This window comes from Lepus europaeus, chromosome 2, assembly GCF_033115175.1.
Source record: "Lepus europaeus isolate LE1 chromosome 2, mLepTim1.pri, whole genome shotgun sequence".
Classification (NCBI taxonomy): domain Eukaryota; kingdom Metazoa; phylum Chordata; class Mammalia; order Lagomorpha; family Leporidae; genus Lepus; species Lepus europaeus.
Window position 1 is genome coordinate 155,635,547 of NC_084828.1, and position 22,057 is coordinate 155,657,603.

General features: G+C 47.6%; 1 protein-coding gene across 1 annotated transcript in view; it reads left to right on the plus strand.

Annotated features, from left to right (window-relative positions):
- The first annotated feature begins 2,103 nt into the window (after positions 1 to 2,103).
- Positions 2,104 to 22,057, plus strand: part of KAT2B (lysine acetyltransferase 2B) — a 126,017-nt gene continuing 106,063 nt past the window's right edge. The window contains exon 1 of the mRNA XM_062215193.1: positions 2,104 to 2,430. Within this exon, the coding sequence (XP_062071177.1) occupies positions 2,170 to 2,430 (261 nt within the window). The 5' untranslated portion in view covers positions 2,104 to 2,169. The remainder of the gene's footprint in view (positions 2,431 to 22,057) is intronic.

A 22,057-nucleotide genomic window follows, 5' to 3' on the forward strand; every position in this document is an offset into this window, starting at 1 on the left:
TTCATCAGAGTTTCTGTTTATGATTCTTTTTTTTTTTTTCCATTTTTGAGAGAATGTTTGCATCCCAGTAAACACACAGATCTCAAGTTAACCACTCCATCAGTCCGACAAATGCCTATGGGTTGGAAATCAAACCTTTATCAGTATCGGTTAACATCACGGTGTTACAGTTTGATTAGAGGATCACAGCCTCTCCTGCTTAGATGAGAATGACAAAAAAAAAAAAAAAAAAACAAATCTGCAAAACACCTCAGCAGAGCTGGGAGAGAGTGATGGTGAAGGCAAGCACACTGAGCTAAGAAAAGCACTAAGCAGGGTCAGTGCTGTGGCACAGTGTGGATAAATGAGCACCTGCTCACTGGCTGCTCCACTTCCCATCCAGCTCCCTGCTAATGCGCCTGGGAAAGCAGGGAAGATGGCCCAAGTGCTTGGGCCTCTGCCACTCATTTGGGAGACCTGGATGGAGTTCCTGGCTCCTGGCCATTGCTGCCATTTGAGGGGTGAACCAGTGGATGGGAGATCTCTCTCTGTCTCCCTCTCTCTCCATAACTCTGCCTTTCAAATAAATAGTCTTTGACAAGAAAGGGAAAGAAAGCACTGAAGTTAGCTGTGCTGATGGAAGAGAGAAGCTGCTGTTTCCTTTTGTTCCGTGTTACACCCACTGTTTAAATCGACATATTTTTTTTCGTCTCAGTTTTACAAATCCCTCTGCATTAAAGGTTAAAGGAACAAAATAATGCGGTGGAAGATAGAGAAAACGAACTGCAACAGACAGCGTGAGGAGGGAAGCTCATCCCTTAAGGCATCTCTGGCTGGAACTGGAGGAGAGGTATAAAGCATGCAAGGAATCTGATAAGCACACTATGACCCATATACGTCTGATGACTCGCTCTGAAAAACTAGGACACCTGTGAAGATCCCGAGACACAGGGCTGGGATTTTAAATCCTGCCTTCCAGAGAAAGGCCGGCCAGTAAGTGCACAACTCTGAAATGCAAAACTGAAACGCGTGCCTCTTAGCACAATCCGCCACCCTCATTGTCATCTACAACGACCAAAACAGCCGTTCTCAAAGCATCGAAAAGACTCGAGTTTTTTTTTTAAGTTTGATGCTAAACTCAATTCTCATGACTTTGGATTCTGCTTGAAAATTTTTTCTGATTGATATGCATGCTGCTGGTATCACTTTTGAAAATTATTTAACATTGTAGGAAAGCAAGTAGCAAGATATTATAACCCTATTTCCGGCGATGAACCTGTTAACAAACTTCGCAGCAAACTTTTCCCACCGCGCAAGATTTTTATTTTGACAACCGTTTTAGACAATTGCTCTTTTAACAGTTTGCACTTTCAAACAAAAATTACAGAAAATAGCAAGGGTCTTTAAAAAAAATTTTTTTTGTGGCAGGTTTGGTCCAGAAATTGCCCTGGAAACAAATGTCCTTAATTTGAAAGAAAAGTTTAACAGAAAGTATTTTAAAAGAGAAACGGAAAACAGCATGCCTTTAGTTTGGTGAATTAGCAACAAAGAAAACGACTCGCATGGACCGGTCCGTTTCAAAACATATATATTTTTTTGTTTCTGGCTCCCGCTAGGGCGGGGAGAGTCGCCTCCTCTCCGAGCCAGGGTGGAACCGGGCCGCAGGACAGACGCCTGGGCGGTGCCCCCCGCTCGGGCCGCGGGGCCGCGGGGGCGGCCGGCAGGTGCCTGGGCTCCAGCCCGGGTCCCCACCCTCGGCTTCTCCCTCTCCGCACCCCGAGACCCGCGTCGCCCCCTGGCGGGCACGCGCGCGGCGTCCAGGCGCCGGGGCTGGGGGGAGCCCTCGCGCACCGGCCCCGCGGCCCCCCAGGGAGGCCGGCCCCCAGGAACATGTCCGCGGCCGGGGCGCGCGGCGCAGCCCGGGGGAGGAGAGCCGCGGGAGGGCGTGTGCGGCCGCGGCGCTGGAGCCGCTAGTTCCCTCCCTCCCGGGGGAGCAGCGCCGCCGCCGCCGCCGCCACCAGCGCGCGGGCCGCGGCCAGGGCGAGCCGGGCGGGGGCGGGGAGGGGGGTGGGCGGAGGGCCGGGAGGGCGTGGGGGAGGGTCTCGCTCTCCCGGCGCCCAGAGCCCGAGAGGGAAGACCCTGGCGGCGGCCGCCTGACACTCGGCGCCTCCTGCCGTGCTCGGGGGCGGCATGTCCGAGGCTGGCGGGGCCGGGCCGGGGGCCGGGCCCGGGGCGCTGCCCCCGCAGCCCCCCGCGCCGCCGCCGCCGCCGCCGCCGCCCGCGCCCCCGCAGGGCTCCTCCTGCGGTCCGGCGACGGCTGTGGCTGCGGCGGGCACGGCCGAAGGACCGGGAGGCGGTGGCTCGGCCCGGATCGCCGTGAAGAAGGCGCAGCTGCGCTCGGCTCCGCGGGCCAAGAAACTGGAGAAACTCGGAGTGTACTCCGCCTGCAAGGTACCGAGGGCACGCAGCTCCCCGCGCCGCTGCGGGGGGCGCCGGGGGGCCCCCCGCCCAGACCCCCGCCCCGCCCCGCCCCCGCTCGCGCCTCCCGCCCCGGGCCGCTGCACCGCGGAAGTGCTGCTGTCGCCCTCGCCCCTGGAGCCGCTCCACGGAGCAGAGCCCTGTGGGGTTGAACGAAGCGGGGCTCGGCTAGACTCGGAGACCCCCCCACCCCGCCCCCGCTTCGTTCCTCCCCCACTGGAAGGCGCTCGAGCTCCCGGGAATACCCTGGGGCTCCGTGGCTCTGTAGGAGCTCGCCGGAGACGAGTGGAGCAGCGCGCGCCGGGGGTGGCGGGGGAACCTGGGTCAGGGAGACACCTTTGGGGGGACGCTCCTCTCTGCACTCGGCTCCCGGGGCTGCGCTGGGAGGACCTGGGTGCCAGGGCCGGGGGCCGAGAGGGCTCCCGGACTCCTGGCGCTCGGGAGAGACGCGCGGGCTGGGGAGGCTGGGCACAGCCCGAGGCGAGGGTCCCGCGGCGCCCGGCGCGCTCGGCTGGGGGCGGGGGCGACAGCCCTGTCATTATTGTCATTACTTGTTTGGTTGTAAACGCTGTCCCAAGCTGTACGCTGGGTTTGGGAAGCCCAGCGCGACGGGCGCTGCTGCCCCGTTTGAGGACCCTCGTGTCTTGGGCCAGATCTGTGGGGCCCCCGTGGCCCTCAGCTGCAGATCCAGCTGTGGGGCGGCGCTCCCAGGGGTGGGAGGACCGCCCGCGGCCTCGGGGCAGGCTGGCCCCCGCGCTGTCAGCGGCGGCTTTGTTTTGACAGGGTGACAGCTGAGGGGGGCGGGGACTTGGCCTTGCCAGCTCCTGCGGCCTGTGGCCACAGTCACACTCACACACCTCCCCTCTGTCTCTCTCTCCCGCCTGCTGCACGCGGGGTCAGGTGCCCAGCTTCCGGATTCCCACCCACCCACCCCCTGCTTGCAGTGGAACGTCTACGTTTGGCACAAGGATTATTAACCCTGCTACAACCTCTCCGCTCAGAGCGCCCCTCTTGCTCAGGGGCAGGGCCTGTCTGTGTGTCCTGTACTGGGCCAGTACCGGTTTCTTGGATGCATGTCGACTCCAGCCTGGTGCTTGTCCAACTTTAACATGCTTAGGAGTCATCTGTGGACCCGTGTTTAAAATGCTGCTTCGGGATCTGCAGGTGTTGGGTGGGCTGAAGCTTGCCTTTCTGACGAACTCAGCTTGTCCCCAGACCCCATTCCAAGCAGCACCAGGGTAGTTCAGACCCGGATGGTTTGTTAATAGCCCGCTTTGAGTTCAGCTGGGAAAATGGGAACTGAAAAAGTAAGGCCCCGTGCTGGGTATTTCTGAGGAAGGAATGTGGACAGGATGCGTGGGGACTAGGTTTTGGGTAGTGCCTAGGGGTGCCTAGGGGTTGGGTAGAAGGGTGTTAGGCGGATAACAGGACCATGAATGTAGTGAGCAGAAGTGGGAGCCGTGCACGGAGCCAAGGACACGGTCGAGTGCTGCTGCAGGACCGGGCTCGTGCAGGAATGGTGTCAGCTCCGTGTTTCCATCCTGACTTCATTTTTAAAGTCTGTCCATTGGGTTCCCATCTGCAGCACCTCTTCCTGCTGTTAACCTTACAATCTGAAAACTTTGCTGAAGTTTCAGTTCTGTCTAAAACCGTGAGCATCTGTGTCCTGCATCGATGTTTTTGGTCCTTTCAAGTTTTGTAACACTTCTAAAAGTGTTTGTGACTTCTGTGCTTCCTGCTCACATTCACAACCAAACTTGCAGGAAGGAAAAATTCCCCTATTAAAAGCTCCTCTTCCTACTTCTGGGATCCTCTGAACGTGGCCGGTTTTATTTGTGCACCCATTCAGCAAACATCCAGAGGAGTCCTGCTGGGTGCCAGGCTTTGTGCTAGGTGGTGGCCGGGACGTCCAGACCCTGTCTGTCTGGAGCAACCGCCCACCTGTGTGCCTGTGTGGTTGGACACGTGTGTGTACTGGGAGCTGACGGAGAGGGCTATGAAGCAGTTGCAATGAAGTTCAGGAAAACTGCTCTCCTGGAGTGGTGTGGGGACAGCTCATACCTGAAGCAGGGGTAGGATGGGAATGACTTGGAGGAAGTATCAGCGGCTGCTGCTAAGGACTTTTTGGCTGTGCAGGGTGGGGTGGTGGGGTGAAGTCTTTGGTAGTGGAGAAACCGAAAGCAGTTCTGAAAGCTTGGAGTTGAGCCAAGCCCAGCCAGCCCTCCATTGGCTGGGTCACTGGCTGGGGGGAAGAGGGTGTGTGACAAAGAGAGCACTGGGGATTCCAAGGCGTCTTAACCTGCAGGGTGATGTCTCAGAGTTGCTACTTTATTTTGAATTTGGCTTGATTGGGTGGGAGGGGATGCAAGACCGCAGAATCTGGGATTCCTTTCCAGTTTGTCAGTCATGGCCCAAAGGACTCATTGCTCCACCTTTTGCCACTGGCCTCTTGAGTTCCAGAGAGTAGAGAGGTTAAGAGAATGAGGTGGGACTTGGGGGCTATGGAAAGAAATAAGATCAGGCCTTCACAGACAAAGCAGAAAGGAGCTACTTCACAGCCAGAGTGGAATGCCACACCCCGCAGAGTGGGGGAAGGGGAGAAACTTGTTTTGCAGGATCCAGGGTAGAGTTCTTTGAACTGTGTCCTGGCAAAGGTTGCTTGAGAGTCACTTTGCTCATGTGTGACACAGACAGAAGGATCATAAAAATGTAGATCTGACCATGTGATGTCCCTACATTGAATCCTTTAGTTTCTCTTTACTGAGTGAGCAAGAATCTCCTTGGCCTGGCCACTGCCAGCTGTGGCCCTTTTTCAGGACCCTGAGTACAAGGTTCTCTTCTACCCCAGGACCTTTGCACATACTGTTCACTGGGACTGAAAGCTCTTCTGTCCTCATCTTGAAATTATCTTCTCACTCTGACCATGAATCTCTGATTCCTTGCCTTTCGTTAACTCCCCTAGCCAGCCTTCCCATTAGAAATCATCCAAACTCCTATATATTCTTCCAACCTCGTGCTTTTATCATGATTTCTAATTAAGTGTGATGATTTGATGTGTGTTTATAATCTCAGTAGCTTCTAAGTGATGTGGCTGTTGACCGAATGAACTGGAGAAAATGGTTTGCTGTTAGGTCAGCAGTGGTGTAATGTTAGCTTGCTCTTGTCTTGAAATTCAGTAGAGGAGACTTTTCGTGAAGGGCGTTTCTAGGTATCCAAGGTGTTGATGGGATTGAGTTTTTAACAAGACAAAAGAAACCTCAAGTGAACAAGTAGCTCAGATCCTTGGCAGTAAGGTGTAGCTTGTGTACTAACTTAAAAACAAAAACCCATTGTCTGACCATTCCTAAAGAAACAGGAGGGGAGGCAGTGGGGTGTAGTGGCTAAGAACCCAGGCTTTGCAATGAAGAGTAATGAGTGAGAAATATAGGTAATCCAATGGTGTGACCTTGGACAAGGACTTCCCTTCAGCCTGCATTTCCTTGTCTGTGAAGTAGGAATGAGACTACCCCCTTATGGTACAGCAGTGAGGATTTAAGATGGGCCAGCTTGGGCATACTTCACAATGGCTGCCCCACGGTAAGCCCTCCCAGTGGTCAGGGTAGGAGAGACACTGCTTTTAAGGAAGTCAGGACAGAATACAGGACTCAGTCTTGAATCCCAGCTCTGCCACATCCGTGATCATGGGCACAAACCGCTTATGTTTCTGTTAGCCTCAATGATTGCATCTGTGAAATGGTGGCTGTAACTTCAACCTTGAGGTTGAAAGAGAAAAACTCCCCCAAAGTTCCTAGAACACGAAAAATAACTGGGCCAAGGCTGGTTGAACTGTCATCTGGTGTTTTACTCATTGTAACGTCAGAGTCAGTGGCCAGAAAGCCTTGAGGAGAATCCAGTTGCTTCCATTTGGGACCAGACTGAGGGAGCCACTTGGGCACAGGACTATAAAATTAGTCTTCATTTAAAAAAAAAAAAATCACTTTATAATCTAGAAGTAACACTGCAGAATGTGCAGAGGAAAAACATCCCCTGTTGACCGAGGGCTAGTGGATGGGGCCCTAGAACACGCTGCCGAGCTGGAGAGAGAGCCCTGAAGGCAATTTGTATTTGTCCCGAGAGCAACTTTCTTTTTTCACCTGCCAGCATCTGGGGCTGTCACCCAGGAGCTACTTAGCCCCCCAGGGGACTTGTGACAAAGGCTAGAGACATTTTCAGTCATTGCAATTGAAGGATGGTGTGCTACTGGCAACTAGTGGGTCTGGGTCAGGGTTGTTGCTAAACACGTCACAAGGCACAGGCCAGCGCCCAACAACAAAGAATTTTCTGGCACCAAATGTCAATAGTGCAGAAGTTGAGAAACTATGCTTTAGAAGAAAATTGCATTGTCCCATAATACCATAAAACTACCTTTCAGCAGAAGAAAAATCAATGCTTTTAATGTTAATTTAAGCAACTTTCAAAATCTGGAAAATCTTACTTTGTGAATCATGGAGTATTTTAAAATGGCTTTATTGTGGTATGACTTAGAGAATTAAGTGTGCAGTCACATGCTTTTGAGTACATTTGTATAATTTTGAATCCATCGCCATCATGCAGTTTCATCCTCCACTGCCCCTCCTCCCCAAGTTGCCTCTGATTGTGAATACCTCTCTAATGTGATATCTTGTATCCATCGATTGCTGGTTTGCAAATAGAAACCAAATTAGAACTATCTTTTTGGACAGTCTTCCCATAGGTAATGTTGTTACAGCAAAACACAAAACATGGAGGTAGATAGATCAAGTGTTTGAAAAGACCTCTCTTTAGCCACATAAATCTATAGCACACAATTATTTCATGTGTGGTGACTTCTCTAAAAGGTGGTAAGTATCACAGAGCCAAGAACACACAGGAAAAATATTTCCTTTGGCAGGCACAATACAGAAAGCTGAAGAGAAATTTAATTCTGTGCCCTCATAAATTTTCAGGGGAGATGGAAATTCAAGCCTGCTAAGCCTTCAGATTGCAATTTATAGTTTTATGTAACTAAGAAAGTAGTTTACAGGGCAAAACAGTAAAAAAATCTGCTGAGGACTGTTTTGTTTTAGGGAGCTTGTGCTTGCAAATGGTGATTTACGATGTAACACTGTTGAAGGGTTTTTGCCTTTTTGTTTTTTAACCACCCACCAGATTTATACTCAGTTGTCTATCCACATTGGCCAGATTTAATTCTGCGGTTTTCAGATAAGTCCACAGGCTGTGACCTGTTACAGGGAGCGTTGAGGGTGAAATAGACACTCTCACGTGAGATACCTTGCAGCAGTTAGCACATCCACTGCTCAGATGAAAGATCTGAACTCCCAGGGCAGTGCCAGTAAAATGTGGATTTTCAAGGCTCAGTGGCTTCTGACTTAGTATTTGAGAAAAAGTTAAGCTTTAGGAAGAGCTGTCAACAGTTTCCTACACTGGGCGCTGTGGTAGTCCAATTGAAATATAAAGCCCGCACGGCAGGCACACCAGCTACCTGCACCTCGCAGAGAAAACGAGGGGAATTCTCCTGTAACTTCAGCCACACCGAGTGCCCTTGGGCTGCCACTTATCTGCCTTATTTCAGTTTCCTTCTTGGTGAAGTGAGTCAGGTGGACGCTTCGCTGACTTACTGTCAAGATGAAATAGTTTAGCGTATGGGAAAGTTCTTGGAACATGGGCATTCCACAAATGTCCAATTTAAAAAAAAAATCATTTTACATTTTGCCAAGTGGTATGCATCATGTCATTCTTCTGCTTAGGTAAGAGAAGGGTCAAGTTGAGGAACTAGCAGGGAAAGGAGACCTAATCAGGTGATGCGGCTTGGCCAAGTTCCAGGGGTTGCTCAGGAAAACACTGGCCTACAGAGAGCCTCCTTGCAGTACACCCTTGTGCCTTCTCCCAAGCTTTCTCCTGGGTAGAGGTGGGGCGCTGTCCTCCCAGATGGTTTCTGCACAGGGTTTCATTTGTTTCAGGCATTCCTCTGTTCTCATTTGACATAGATCGTACTCATTGAGAACTCCGTTCAAAGGCTTTTCTAGCCCACTGAAACCGTGCAGGCCATAAAGTAAACAAAGTAAGCTTTCCTTATTACGTCCCAGGACAGACACGCTCTCGTAATCAGGGCCTTGATGGTTTTAAAGCTGACAATCAAGATGGATCGCTGTGCTGGCCCAGTAGAATGCCCTGTTGGAGGAAGAAGATAAAAGGTGCCTACTCAGGCTGTACAGGTGTCAGATGTGTCAGAGAGGTAAGAAGAATTTGTCCTGATCACGCAGAAGTCCTCAGACAGCTCAGTATGTGACTGTGCGTAGCACAACCAAAAAGCAGAGTCATTGAAACAAAAAACTCTTGGTTTTGTTACGCAAAAAAGAAAGCAAGTGCTCAAATCATTTTTATATGTTGCGGGCATTTGGTGCAGCTGTTAAGACTCAGCTTGGGGCACGCATCCTCTGTTGGAGTACCTGGGTTTGAGTCTCAGCTCTGTTCTGCATTCCAGCTTCCGGCTAATGTGTATCCCGGGAGGCAGCAGATGATGGCTCTAGCATTTGAGTCCCTGCCACCCATGTGGGAGACCCGGATTGAATTTGACTTGGCCTAGCCTGGGCTGTTGCAGGCATTTGAGAGTGAACTAGCAGATGGGAGTACCTTCCCTTCCCCAGCACCCTCCATTTCAAATACATAAAATAAAGTAATATAAAAATAAGTGTGTAGTTCAGTGAATTTTTTTTTTTTTTTTTGACAGGCAGAGTGGATAGTGAGAGAGAGAGACAGAGAGAAAGGTCTTCCTTTGCCGTTGGTTCACCCTCCAATGGCCGCCGCGGCTGGCGCGCTGCGGCTGGCGCATCTCGCTGATCCGAAGGCAGGAGCCAGGTGCTTCTCCTGGTCTCCCATGGGGTGCAGGGCTCAAGCACTTGGGCCATCCTCCACTGCACTCCCTGGCCACAGCAGAGAGCTGGCCTGGAAGAGGGGCAACCGGGACAGAATCCGGCGCCCCGACCGGGACTAGAACCTGGTGTGCCGGTGCTGCTAGGCAGAGGATTAGCCTGTTGAGCCACAGCGCCGGCCAGTTCAGTGAATTTTTATATATAAAGGGACATTAACAAGTTCATGGAAAAGGAAATTAAAAGGTGAATTTATTTTGGCTCAAAAAATTTTGAAATCCCTTTCCATAATATGTGCTTTCCATGAATTTTAAGGACCCTTCATATGCACAGATTTCAAAACAATTTTTTTTTAAGATTTATTTATTTATTTATTTGAGAGGTAGAGTTACACAGAGAGGGAGAGACAGAGAGCAGGTTCTCCATCTGCTAGCTCACTCCCCAAATGGCCTCAATGGCCAGAGCTGGGCTGATCTGAAGCCAAGAGCCAGGAGCTTTCTCTGGGTGCACCATGTGGATTCAGGGGCCCAAACAGTTGGGCCATCCTCCACTGCTTTCCCAGGCCATAAGCAGAGAGCTGGATCGGAAGAGGGGCAGCCAGAACGTGAACTGGCACCCATGAGGGATGTGGTGCCTCTGGTGGAGGTCTAACCTATTCCACAGCACCTGGCCCCTCAAAATTTTGAACCAAAATAAACTTCTCTTTTAACTTCATTTTCCGCAAACACTTTAAAGTCCCCTTATGTGTATACATCTGTGCGACCGTCATGCAGATAAAGGTCGAGAATATTTCCAGAACCTCAGAGGGCTTAGTGTGGCCCCTCTTCATTCCTTGGTAACCCTTATTCTGACTTCTATTGCTAGAGATTAGTTTTGTCTGTTTTTAAGTTTCATATAAACAGAATCATGTGGTATGAACTACTTGTGTCTGGCTTTTTTCACTCAGTGTTCTGTCTGTGAGATGCCTCCATATTGTTGAGGGTAGCAATAGCTTGTCAAGACACGTTTTAAAATTTAAAAGCAAGTTAAAAATTGCCAACTCTTTTTCAGGATGGAATTCATTGGATGTGGATGGTTTCATAGGATGAATTTTAATTAGGTTTTTGAAAGAAATGGCAGAATCTGGTGTTCAGGTATAGTGGGAAAAACTCAGAAGTGGGAATGGGGACAGGAAATCAAGGTGTGATTAGCCAAGGTGACGCAGATAAGGAATGGAATGGAGGAGAGGCAGGATGACGGGGAAGGGTGGAGGGCACAGATGATGTCACAGTGAGTGGAATGTCCAGCCCACGTATTCCTTCTCCCCCGGACTGTGTTTTGGTAAATCTTTCGTGGGACATATCCTTGGGAAGTCCTGCTGCCACCTGCCCCAGGTTATGGCGGGTGATGGGAGTGGTTACACGTTGTGTTTGGCAGGCCATGCAGAGCCGTATGAGTTGGGCGTGATAGCACATTTCAGACAAGGCTGCTCCAGAGGGCAGTGCCTCCTCTGAGGTGCTGGTGGCAGAGATGGAGATGTTGGAAAGAGAGCACCCAGCCCCATGTTCTCAGAACTGCCTGCCAAGCCAGCAAACCCCACCTTCTCCCCAGGAATGGCAGTGAGAGACACAGATTACCATGTGGCTCCCTACAGCTCTCTCATAGCATCTGTATTCCTGAAAACCAGGATTGAATGTTTGAGATGATCCTATTTGGTGGATTCATGGAGCCCATCTACTTATAAGTTACTTTCTTTCATAACTGATACACTCAAAATGGGACTTTCTTCTTGCATTTTCTTAAAGAGTCTGTGTGTGCACGTGCACACACACGGGATTTTATCCCTACAGCCATTGATTTATTCATTTAACATTTAGTTCGTGGACTCCTGCTCAGTTAGCTCCTGTTCAGACTTCTGTGACAACTTGGCACCTAGTTACAACTGAAGTAGATTTGAATGCTTTGTGAAATTGAATCACTTTCATCTGTGGTATCTAGCTGTACATGTGGTTACCTTCTGCTTTGCACACTTTTCTCCTCTGAGTATATCTGTCTTGTTCTCAAATTCAAATGCCAACTCCTCACAGAAGCTTCCTGTCTCCTTCCTAGTCTGGGACCCCATCTATCACTTTATAATCTTGTTCTGTGATAGTTTCCTTTACTGTACTTACCAATATTTGAGAGGCAGAGATGGGGGTGGGGGAGGGAAAGAAAGGAGGAGAGAGAGAGGGAGAGAGGGATGAAATGGCAGAATCACAGTGGTCAGACGTGGAAATAGTGGGGAGACAAATATACATGTGAAATAAATTCAGTATTTTAATAAAGTGAACTAAAAGAGAGAGAGAGAGAGAGAGAGAGGGAGAGATGTCTTCTGTCTACTGGTTCACTCCCCAAATGTCCACAATAGCCTCTACTGGCCCAGGCTGAAGCCAGGAGTTGGGAATTCAACCCAAGTTTCCCCCATAGGTGGCAGGAATTCAATTATTTGAGCCATTACCATGGCTTCCCAGAGTCCACATTAGCAAGAAGCTGGAGTCAGGAGCTAGAGCTAAGAAGTGAATCCAGCACTCTGTTAAGGAATGATGGTGTTCTGACCGTTCAACCCAACTTCTACCCCTGTGTGTTTTGAATTTCTTAATCTTTTTTGCTTATGCCAATAGAAACCCATGGAGGAAGCGCTTTTGCTCACTTTATGTCCCAGGTGGACTGTACCTTCCACATAGGAGGTATGCAATAAATACTTGTTGGATAAAAGAGTAGTTTTATATTCACAACATCTGCCCATAATCACTTCCTGGGAACTCACTCTGAACCTATGAGCCACATTTGTTTGATGGCCTGGGCTTTTGGGACAAATCAAGCAGAATTAAATTCTCACAAAGGTGTCATGCATACTTTGAGATGAGCAAGTAGGTCTTTGTTTTACATTAGTGAATGAGAAGGAAAATGGTTGCATACCAACATGCTTCTACCTACTGTTTATATTTTTGGTTGCTTTGCTGCTGCCCATTTTAAATAAAGTCTACAGTATACTTTCTTTAATAATTTGTTCTTTTGTTTGGGCTTGCTATTTTTTTTTTTTTTTTTAACCAGGAGATGAATGTATTTTGGGAAGACGTGTGAATTCTGTCTCTGATGATCCATTTGGAATGTCATATCTCCTAATCTCAGCAGGAGGCTTAGAGTAATCTCTTCAGTGACCTCAGGGCAAGACATGTGGAGTTGCTTCTATTAAATTCCACACTGTCACTGTCCTAATCTGTCCCCATTCACTGCAGGTTCTGGGTTTGTGCGGTGTTTTCCAGGCTTTTGTGGTATGCAGGAGATTCCAGAAGCACAGGGAGGAGACCTGAGTAACAGTGGCTGATGGTGGCAGTGCTCATTTGCATTGGCTTTAACAAGCGAGTGTTGAAACTGGGTGGCAGCATGCCAGAGAAGCCAAGGTCAGCATACTTTGAAATAACAAAGTGAGTCATGTAACCCGGGATTTGCACATACCCACAGGCCTACCTGACTCACCCCACCTCACCAGGGACATCTATTGGTCAGGAGCCTGTGCCTAGTCTGGTGTTACATGTCCTCAAGGAAATGAAAGACAAGGAACTCCCTTTTTTGGAGGGGACACAGATACAGGGGGGAAAGAAAAATTAAAGTCAATAAATCAGACCTGAAGTTAGTGCAGAGAGAGGTAGAGGTGGGTGGAAGGGAGGCCTAGCCCAGGTCGAGTGAGCAAGACCTCAGTCTGATTCAGAACATGGGTCTGTGCCTGGGTTTGTTCCTGATGTGTGCCACAATGGCCATGTGACCATGGGGAGGTTACTCACCCGTAGAAGCTTCGTGTTTCATAGCTGTGAAGTGGAGATGGTGATAATATCAGCCTTTTTCTGATCCTTCAACAAATTGTTATTTAAAGTGGCAGGCATTGATTTCCATGCTGGGACGCAGTGACAGATGGGTCCCCACTCTTGCAGAGCTTGCGTTCTGATTGCAGAAGCAAATGATAAATAAGAAAATAACCTGGGGTTCCCCTAGAAGGAACCCCTGATTTTGCATGTCACTGTAGGTTTTGCTGTTCTAGGATTTCATACAAATAGTATCACAAAGTGCACACTCTCCTTTTAAATCCATTTGCAATCATCTGCTGTATGGAGGCACTGTAGTCTGTCGTTCGTTCACCTGTTAGGGACATCTGGGCTGTTTCCAGTGGATGCAAACTAGATTTGCATCTGTAAGTGAGCCTCTGGCTGCTCTGAGGAGAATAAAGCATGAGAGAAAAGGAGTGGAAAAAAGAGAGCCAGTTAGGAAGTCCAAGTATGAGTGGATGGTGTCTTGGACCAGGGTGGTGGCCCAAGGCCGGGAGAAGTGGATAGTTCAAGGCTCTGTTATGAAGGTAAAGGCAACAGGGTTTAACTCCTTGTCAGGGGCCTGGGGGTGGAGGGTGGGGTCAAGAAAAGACAGAAATAAAGGATCATGTCTCAGTTGTTGGCCTGGGGATCTTGGTACTTTCATTTACCAAGATGGACAAGGCTACGAGAAGCAGAGCTAGGGATGGGTGAGAAGCGAGAGTGCTTTTCTAGTGGTGTTAATGTAGGTATGCTTGTTAATAGTTAAGAGTTGTTTTGATAATCAAATGAGATAATTCACTTAGTTTGGTGTAGAATTTGGGACATTCTAAGTGTTTTATAAATGTTAGTTACTATTATGGTTAAAAGCAGTGGTAACTCATAATTATTAGTTTTAATAAAGAGAAAAAGAGGAAAAATAGGTAAAGAGAAACAATGGGAAATAGGGTCTGCTAGGTTAGGAAGAAATCCAGTTTGGAAGGTTTTGTATTTCAGGTAAAATTTTTGAGGCAATTGCCTTTGGTCATGGTGTCTTTGCATTTTAAGAAAGAGCCGGCACAAGATAATCCAGTGTCTGACCGGGAGTTCTGTTTTGGTGTTGGCTCCTTACTCTTTGCCAGCTGGGTGAACTCAGAAAGGACACACCCCTTCTCTAAGCATTGAATTACTTTTCCTACAGGGTTGTTGGGAGGGGAATATAAGATGATTTGCACTGCATTTGCTGTGAGAAGTATCAGACACTCATGCTTGATATTAAGTGGCATTTCAGAGCTGGGCGATGTGAGCAGGTGGTAGGTAGAGGGCTGAAAGGTGGAATATGTTAGGAGAGGGGAAGAAGTGTTTCTTTTTCTCTCTCTTTCAAGGCAGAATGAGAGAGAAAGAGAGAGAGAGAGATCTTCTGTCCACTGGTTCATTCTCCAAATGGCTGCAGCCAGGCTGAAGCCAGGAGCCAGGAGCTTCTTCTGGTTCTCCCACGTGGGTGCAGGGGCCCAGGCACTTAGCCCATCCTTCGCTGCTTTCCCGGGTGCATTGGCAGAGAGCTGGATCAGGAGTGAAGCAGCCAGGACTCAAACTGGCACCCACATGGAATGCAGGCGTTGCGGGCAGCGGCTTTCCTCGCTTTGACACAGCACCGGTCCCTGGGCGTGAGAGTGGAGAAGGTAAAAATCTGAGAAACTGTGAAAGAACAAGATGGCCCCGGGTGATTATGATTGAGTGCAGATGTGTTGCATCTCAAGGCGAGGCGTAATTCCTATAAGGAAATAGGATTGTAGGAAACTCACTGGGCAGAGATGCCAGACGCAGGCAGTTAGAATATGGGCTGGTATTGTGTGCATTTGGGGGTCCTCCTCCCAGATAATGGCTGATTCTACTTGAACGTGAGTTGACTTCAGAAGCATTATAGAAGGCACTATTTTTTTTTCCTGCAATTAAAAAAATTAGTTTTCGTAAGTACAACTTCAGGAATATAGTTATTCTTCCCACCATACCCATCCTCCCACCCCTCCACCTCCTCCTTTCCTTGCCAGCCCCATACTGTTTATTTTGCTTGTCGCAGTTGAGTTGAACAACAGGCTGAGGACTGAGAAATCTGCCAGTCAGCTGGTGTCTGAGCTGCTCAGTGGCAGTCAAGCAGTTGGACCAGTCTTTCCCCTGTGCGGAAGACGGAGCTGAAGTGACTGCATTGGTATCTTCATGGGTGGAGTCTGAGAATATGTGTGGATGAAATGTAAAGAAACCATCTTGGGTTTAGAGTTCTGGGGCACCAGTTTCTTGTGTCACTCAGGACCTCTGAGGCCCTCCCAGGGGTGATGCATGATTGGGCTTGGTTCTGAAGAAGTGACTCAGATGTAACGAAGGGTCAGGCCAACCTTAGGCCATTTGCTAGTCATCAGAACCATTTTAGCACACTGGGCCAGGCCTAATTATCTAACAAAAGCACGGCTGTTCCTGAATTCAACTCTAGATAGGCACAAGAGCCTGTTACCACAGGGATGGCACAAGAGTTTCTGGGAGTTGGATGTTGGGGTAATATGAATAGGTGATAGGGGCCGATGCTGCTGCCTACAGTGCTGGTATCCCATATGAGTGCCAGTTCGAGTCCCGGCTGCTCCACTTCTGATCCAGCTTTCTGCTATGGCCTGGGAAAGAAGTAGAAGATGGCCCAAGTCCTTGGACCCCTGCACCCACGTGGGAGACATGAAGGAAGCTTCTGGCACCTGGCTTCAGACTGGCGCAGCTCCAGCTTTCGTGGTCATCTGGGGAGTAAACCAGCGGTTGGAAGACCTCTCTCTTTCTGCCTCTGCCTCTCTGTAACTGTGCTTTTCAAATAAATAAATAAATCTTTAAAAAAAAAAAAGAGCTGATAGAGATGCATTTGAATTGAGTATTTGTGCTATGGTAGGACATTTTTTTCCTGAGGCCTTGTTTTCCTTCTTTTCCTGTTTCCTTTTTAAAGTCTTCATTTTTAAAAAAATTCATCTATTTATTCTTATTCATTTGAGAGAGAGAGGGAAGGAGAGATCTCTCTGCTGGTTCACCCTGCCAAATGCTTGGAACAGCCAAGGCTGGGCCAGGCCAAAGCTGGGAACCAGGAATTCCATCCAGGTCTCCCACAAGGGTGGCAGGGGCCCACGTTCTTGGCCTGTCTCCCACTGCATTCCTAGGCACCTTCGCCTGAGGGTGGGGTTGGAAGTGGAGCAGGCAGTCCCGTGTGTGGGCTTCCCAAGGATCCTCTACATGCTCACCCTCGTGTCTCCTTGGCCACTTTCTTCATGTGCGCCTGTGGCTTTCCAGATCGAAATGGCACTATGACTTGAGGTTCCGAGACTGCTCCTGCTAGTGAATTGCCTCTGTTGATCTTTTCTCCCTTGCAGCTGTTTGCATCTCAATTCCAGGCCGCTTCGCTTTGCTCCCCTGGAAGAACTCCACCTCCCCTCCCACCCTCACATTACTTGTGTCACAGGTGCCCAGATTTTTCAAATTCCAATTTCTAGTCCTGGCTGTATGGGTGTCTGCTGGCCCTCCTAGGACAGCTGTGTGAACTGGTAGCACTGCCCTACAGTGTAGAAGAGAAAAGGGATTCATACCCCACAGAGGATTATCTAGTCATTTTGAACTTAATCTGAATATGAAAAGCTAAAGTTAATTCAGGGTGGTGAGAGTGGTACTGCACCCCTCAAACCATTTTTATCTCTTCAGATGTTCACTACTCAAAGGGAGGTCCTGGCAGGGAACTTCTTAGTAATGCAAATTCTGCTGCTCCACCCTAACCTGGGGACCTCCAGGTGCTCCCTGAGCAGATGCAGGTTTGAGAAGCTCTGCTCCAGATCACTTCAGCCTTATTCAAACCACTCACTTGCGCTCTGAGCTGCACACGGTGACTCCAGATGTTGCTTTAAAATGGGATTAAAAGATCTTTTTCAAAATAACACAAGCGGAGAATCCCAGCCGTTCATAACGATCGCAAATGAAAATTTAAACTGTCTATCTACAGTCCTTCCCACCTCCTTACCCATTTCCAGGAACTCTTACTCTTCCCTCTCCCACCCTCTTATTTTCATAAAGCAAATCAACTAGAGGAAGTAGACACACTACTCAGAAATTCACCTTAGATTTCAGTTTGGCCCTAAGGAATTTGTGAAAACACCAGAAAGTTGGATGTCAACAAGTCAAAGGCATTTATTTAATGGGAAACCCAAAATGAACCCTAGCAACCCTTGGCTTTATTATTAGAAAGTTTTAATTGTCTCAAACTCTCCATTAATTTAAAAAACAGGGCAACCTACTTAATCACCCCTGTCATTGGCTGTTTCTCTTTTACAAAGACAGATTCTGACACCACAGGTGTGGCCACCTAGAGACTTTAGCTACTTTTAAAAAAATATTTTATTTATTTGAAAGGCAGAGTTACAGATAGAGAGTCAGAAAGAGAGATCTTCCATTCTCTGGTTCACTCCCCAAATGGTTGCAACAGCTGGGGATGGGCCTGGCTGAAACCAGGAGCTTCTTCCAGGTCTTCCACGCAGGTGCAGGGGCCCAAGGACTTGAGCTGTTTACCACTGCTTTCCCAGGTGCATCACCAGGGAGCTGGATCAGAAGCAGAGCAGCAGTAGGGACTTGAACCTTTGCTCCCCAATGAGATGCAGGCATCATAGACAGAGCCGTCCCCTTGCTTTTCTGTTTTTAGATCAGAAAAGGATTGGGTTTTGGACAGAGAGGGAGACTCCCAAGTGCTGGGCCTATTTTTTTTTTTTTTTTTGCAAATATAGCTTATTAATTAAGCCTCCTTAATTTAGAGAAAATAAGCACCAATTCTGGGACAAAAGTTGGGGAAACTTCATGAAGATCATCTTTGAAATGTTAATTATTTGCAGTTCTTACCTTGTTGAAAACAACTTTATTGAAATATAGTTTAGGTATCATAAAATTGTCCAGTTTTAAGTGTATCTGATTCACAATTATTAGGAAATTGACCACATTGTGCAATCTTCAGCACAGTCTACTCAGAAATATTTGTGTCATGGGGCCAAGTGCTGTAGCATAGCAGGTAAAGCCACTGACTGAGGTACCGGCATCCCATATGGTTGGAGTCCCGGTTGGAATTCTGGCTGCTCCATTTCAGATCCAGCTCTCTGCTGTGGCCTGGGAAAGCAGTGCAGGATGGCCTGGGTCCTTGGGCCCTGCACCCACATGAAGGACCCAGGGGAAACTCCTGGCTTCTGGCTTTGGGCCAGCCCAGCTCCAGCCATTGCAGCCACTGGGGAATGAACCAGCAGATGGAAGACACTCCCCCACCCCACCCTCATCCCCCGCCTCTCTGTAACTCTGCCTTTCAAATAAATAAATAAATCTTTTAAGAAAAAAGATTTATGTCACTTCAGATAGTTCCTTGTATTCATTTGCAGTCAAGCCTGTTCCCACCCTCAGTCCCAGATGGCATTAATCTACTTTCCATCTCTATAAATCGGCCTTTTCTGAATATTCCTGTAAATAGAATTATACATACAAAAGATGCTAGTCTTTAAAGACTGAATCTTAATGTTATGTATGATGCATTTTTCAATTCATCCATGTTATAACATTTATCAGCACTTTATTTTTTTTTTTTAAAGATTTTATTTATTTGAAAGATGGAGAGAGAGGGAGAGAGATAGGGAAAGAGATATTTCATTGGCTGGTTCACTTCCCAAGTGCCTGGGGCTGGGCCAGGCTGAAGCCAAGAGCCAGGAGCTCCATCAGGTCTCCCATAGGGGTAGCAGAGGGCACAAGCACTTGGCTATCTTCAGCTGCTTTCCCAGATGTATTAAGCAGGGAGCTGGATTGGAAGCAGAGCTGCAGCAGGGACTTGAACCTGTGCTCCCATATGGGATGCCAGTGTCACAGGTGGTGGCTTAACCTGGTCCTTTATTGCCAGTTTGTTATATGAATTTACCACATTTTGTGTGTGCATTAACATGGACATTTGGGTTCTTTTTACTCTGGTTGTTGTGAATAATGTTGTGGAGACATCTGAATGTAAGCCTTTGCATTTGCTAGGTCATACGGTAAATTTTTTTAGTACTTATTTATTTATTATTTGAAAGAGTGATGGAGAGAGAGAGAGAGAGAGAGAGAGGAGAGAGAGAGAGAGAGAGAGAGAGAGAGAGAATGAGAATGAGAATATTCATTCTGCTGGTTTACTCCCTCAAGGCTGGGGCTGGGTCAGACCAAAAACAAGAGCCAGGAACTCCATCCAGGTCTCTGCTTCTCCAGACACATTAGTAGGGAGCTGGGTTGGAACTGGAACAGCAGCAGGGACTCAAACCTGCACTCTCATATGGGATGCTGGCATTGCAGATAGTAACATAACCAGCTCATTATTTCTTTATTGCCAGATATCCTATTCTGTGAACCAGTTGATTGACCTTTGGGTTCTTTCCGCTTTGCTGCTGTTAAGAATAATGTTGCAGAGAACACTGCATGCAAGCCTTTGCGTACATGTTTTTATTTCTCCCAGGTAGAAGCCAAGGAGTACATTTGCTAGATCGTGTAGTAATTATGTTTAACTTTTAAAATATTTGCTGCTACTTTAAGAAACTGTGGCAAACTGCATGTAACTAAATTTGCCATGTTAACCATTTTTAAGTGTGGTTCTGTGGCATGAAGAAATTGATTTTGTTGTGCAACCATCACCAGCCATCCACAGAACCTTTCTGTCTTGCAAAACTGAAACTCTGGACTCATTAAACAATAACTCCCCTTTCCTCCCTTCCTCCAACCCTTGGCAACCACCATTCTACATTTTCTCTATATAAATTTGGATACTCTAAGCACCTTGTGTAAGTGGAATCATAAAAGTATTTGTACATTTGTGTCTGGCTTATTTCACTTAACTATCATGCCCTCAAGTTTCATTCTTGATATGACAAGTGTCAGAATGTCCTTTCCTTTTAAGGTGGAATAATACTCCATTACATGTATGAATACCATGTTTTCTTTATCCATTCATCTCCAGGGATACCTGGGTTGTTTCTACATTTTGGCTATTGTTCTAAATAAGGCTAGTAAAATATGAGTATACAACTATCTCTTACTTCCTGCTTTAATTATTTGGGGTATATATCCAGAAGTAGAATTGCAGGATCATATGGTAATTCCATTAAAAGTTATTTATTTGAAAGAGAGAAAGAAACGTATCTACCACCTGCTGGCTCACTCTCCAGTTGCCTGGGATCCTGGGATTCGATCCAGATCTTCCATGTAGGTACAGGGACCCAACTATATGAGCTGTCACCTACTGCCTCGCGGTGTATGAATTAGCAGGAAGCTGGAATCAAGAGCAGAGCTGGGATTTGAAACCAGGCGTCCCAAGTGCATCTTAACTACTAAGCCAAACATCTGCCGCTAGTAATTCCATTTTCATTTTTAAAAATGTTTTAAAATGCAAGGAAACAGAGAAAAAGAGGTGTGATAGAGAGACAGATCTTTCATCCTCTGGTTCACTCTTGAAATAGCCAGGGTTGGGCCAGGCTGAAGCCAGGAGCCCAGAATTCCATCTGGGTCTCTCATGTGGTGTGGCATGGGTCCAAGCACATGAGCCATCATCTGCTGCTTCCTAGGATGCATTAGCAGGAAGTTGTACTGTAAGTGGAATAACCAGGACTTGAACCATCATTCCCAAATGGGATATTGACGTCCCATGTAGCGATTTAACCTGTTGCACCACAATGTCCACTCCCCTCCCCTCCCTCACAGCCTCACCCCATTTTAAAATTTTTGGAGGTACTGTCATACTGTTTTCATAGTAGCTGCACCATTTTAGATTCCTCGCAGCAATGCCCAAAGGGGTTAATTTCTCTACACCCTTGCCACCACTTGTTTCCTTCTTCGTAGTAGCCATGTTACAAGGATGAGGTGGTAGCTCAGTGTAGTTCTGATTTGTATTTCCATTATGAGCGATGATATTTGGCATCTTTTCACATGTTTATTGGTCATTTGTGTATCTTCTTTGGAAAAACATCTGCCTGTTTTAAAATTAGCTTTGTTGTTGTGGCTATTGTGTTGTAGGAGTTCATTTATATATTCTGGAAATTGACCCATTTATCAAGTGTATAATTTACAAATATTTTCTCGCATCCTGTTGGTTGCTTTTTCACCCCATTGCTTGTGATGCACAGAAGTTCTAATTTGTCTGTTTTCTTTTGTTGCTTGTGCTTTTGGAGTCACATCTAAGACATCATTGTCAAACCCAGTGTTAGGAAGGTTCCCCCCTGTGCTTTCTTCTAAGAGATTTATGATTTTAAGTCCTATGTTGAGGCCTTTGATCTATTTGGAGTCATATTTTTGAGAATGGTGTTAAATAAAGGTCTAATTTTATCCCTTTACATGCAGATATCTAATTTTTCCAGCACTAATTTATTTTTATTAATTTTTAAACGATTTATTTATTTATTTATTTTGACAGGCAGAGTGGATAGTGAGAGAGAGAGAGACAGAGAGAAAGGTCTTCCTTTTTGCCGTTGGTTCACCCTCCAATGGCCGCCCGCTGTGGCCGGTGCATCTCGCTGATCCGAAGCCAGGAGCCAGGTGCTTCTCCTGGTCTCCCATGCGGGTGCAGGGCCCAAAAACTTGGGCCATCCTCCACTGCCTTCCCGAGCCACAGCAGAGAGCTGGCCTGGAAGAGGGGCAACCGGGATAGAATCCGGCGCCCCAACCGGGACTAGAACCCGGTGTGCCGGCGCCGCAAGGCGGAGGATTAGCCTGTTAAGCCACGGCGCTGGCCTAAATGATTTATTTATTTATTTGAAAGGCAGAATTATAGAGAGGCAGAAGCAGAGAGAGAGAGAGAGAGAGAGAGAGAGAGAGGTCTTCCATCTGCTGGTTCACTCCTCAGATGGCTGCAAAGGCCGG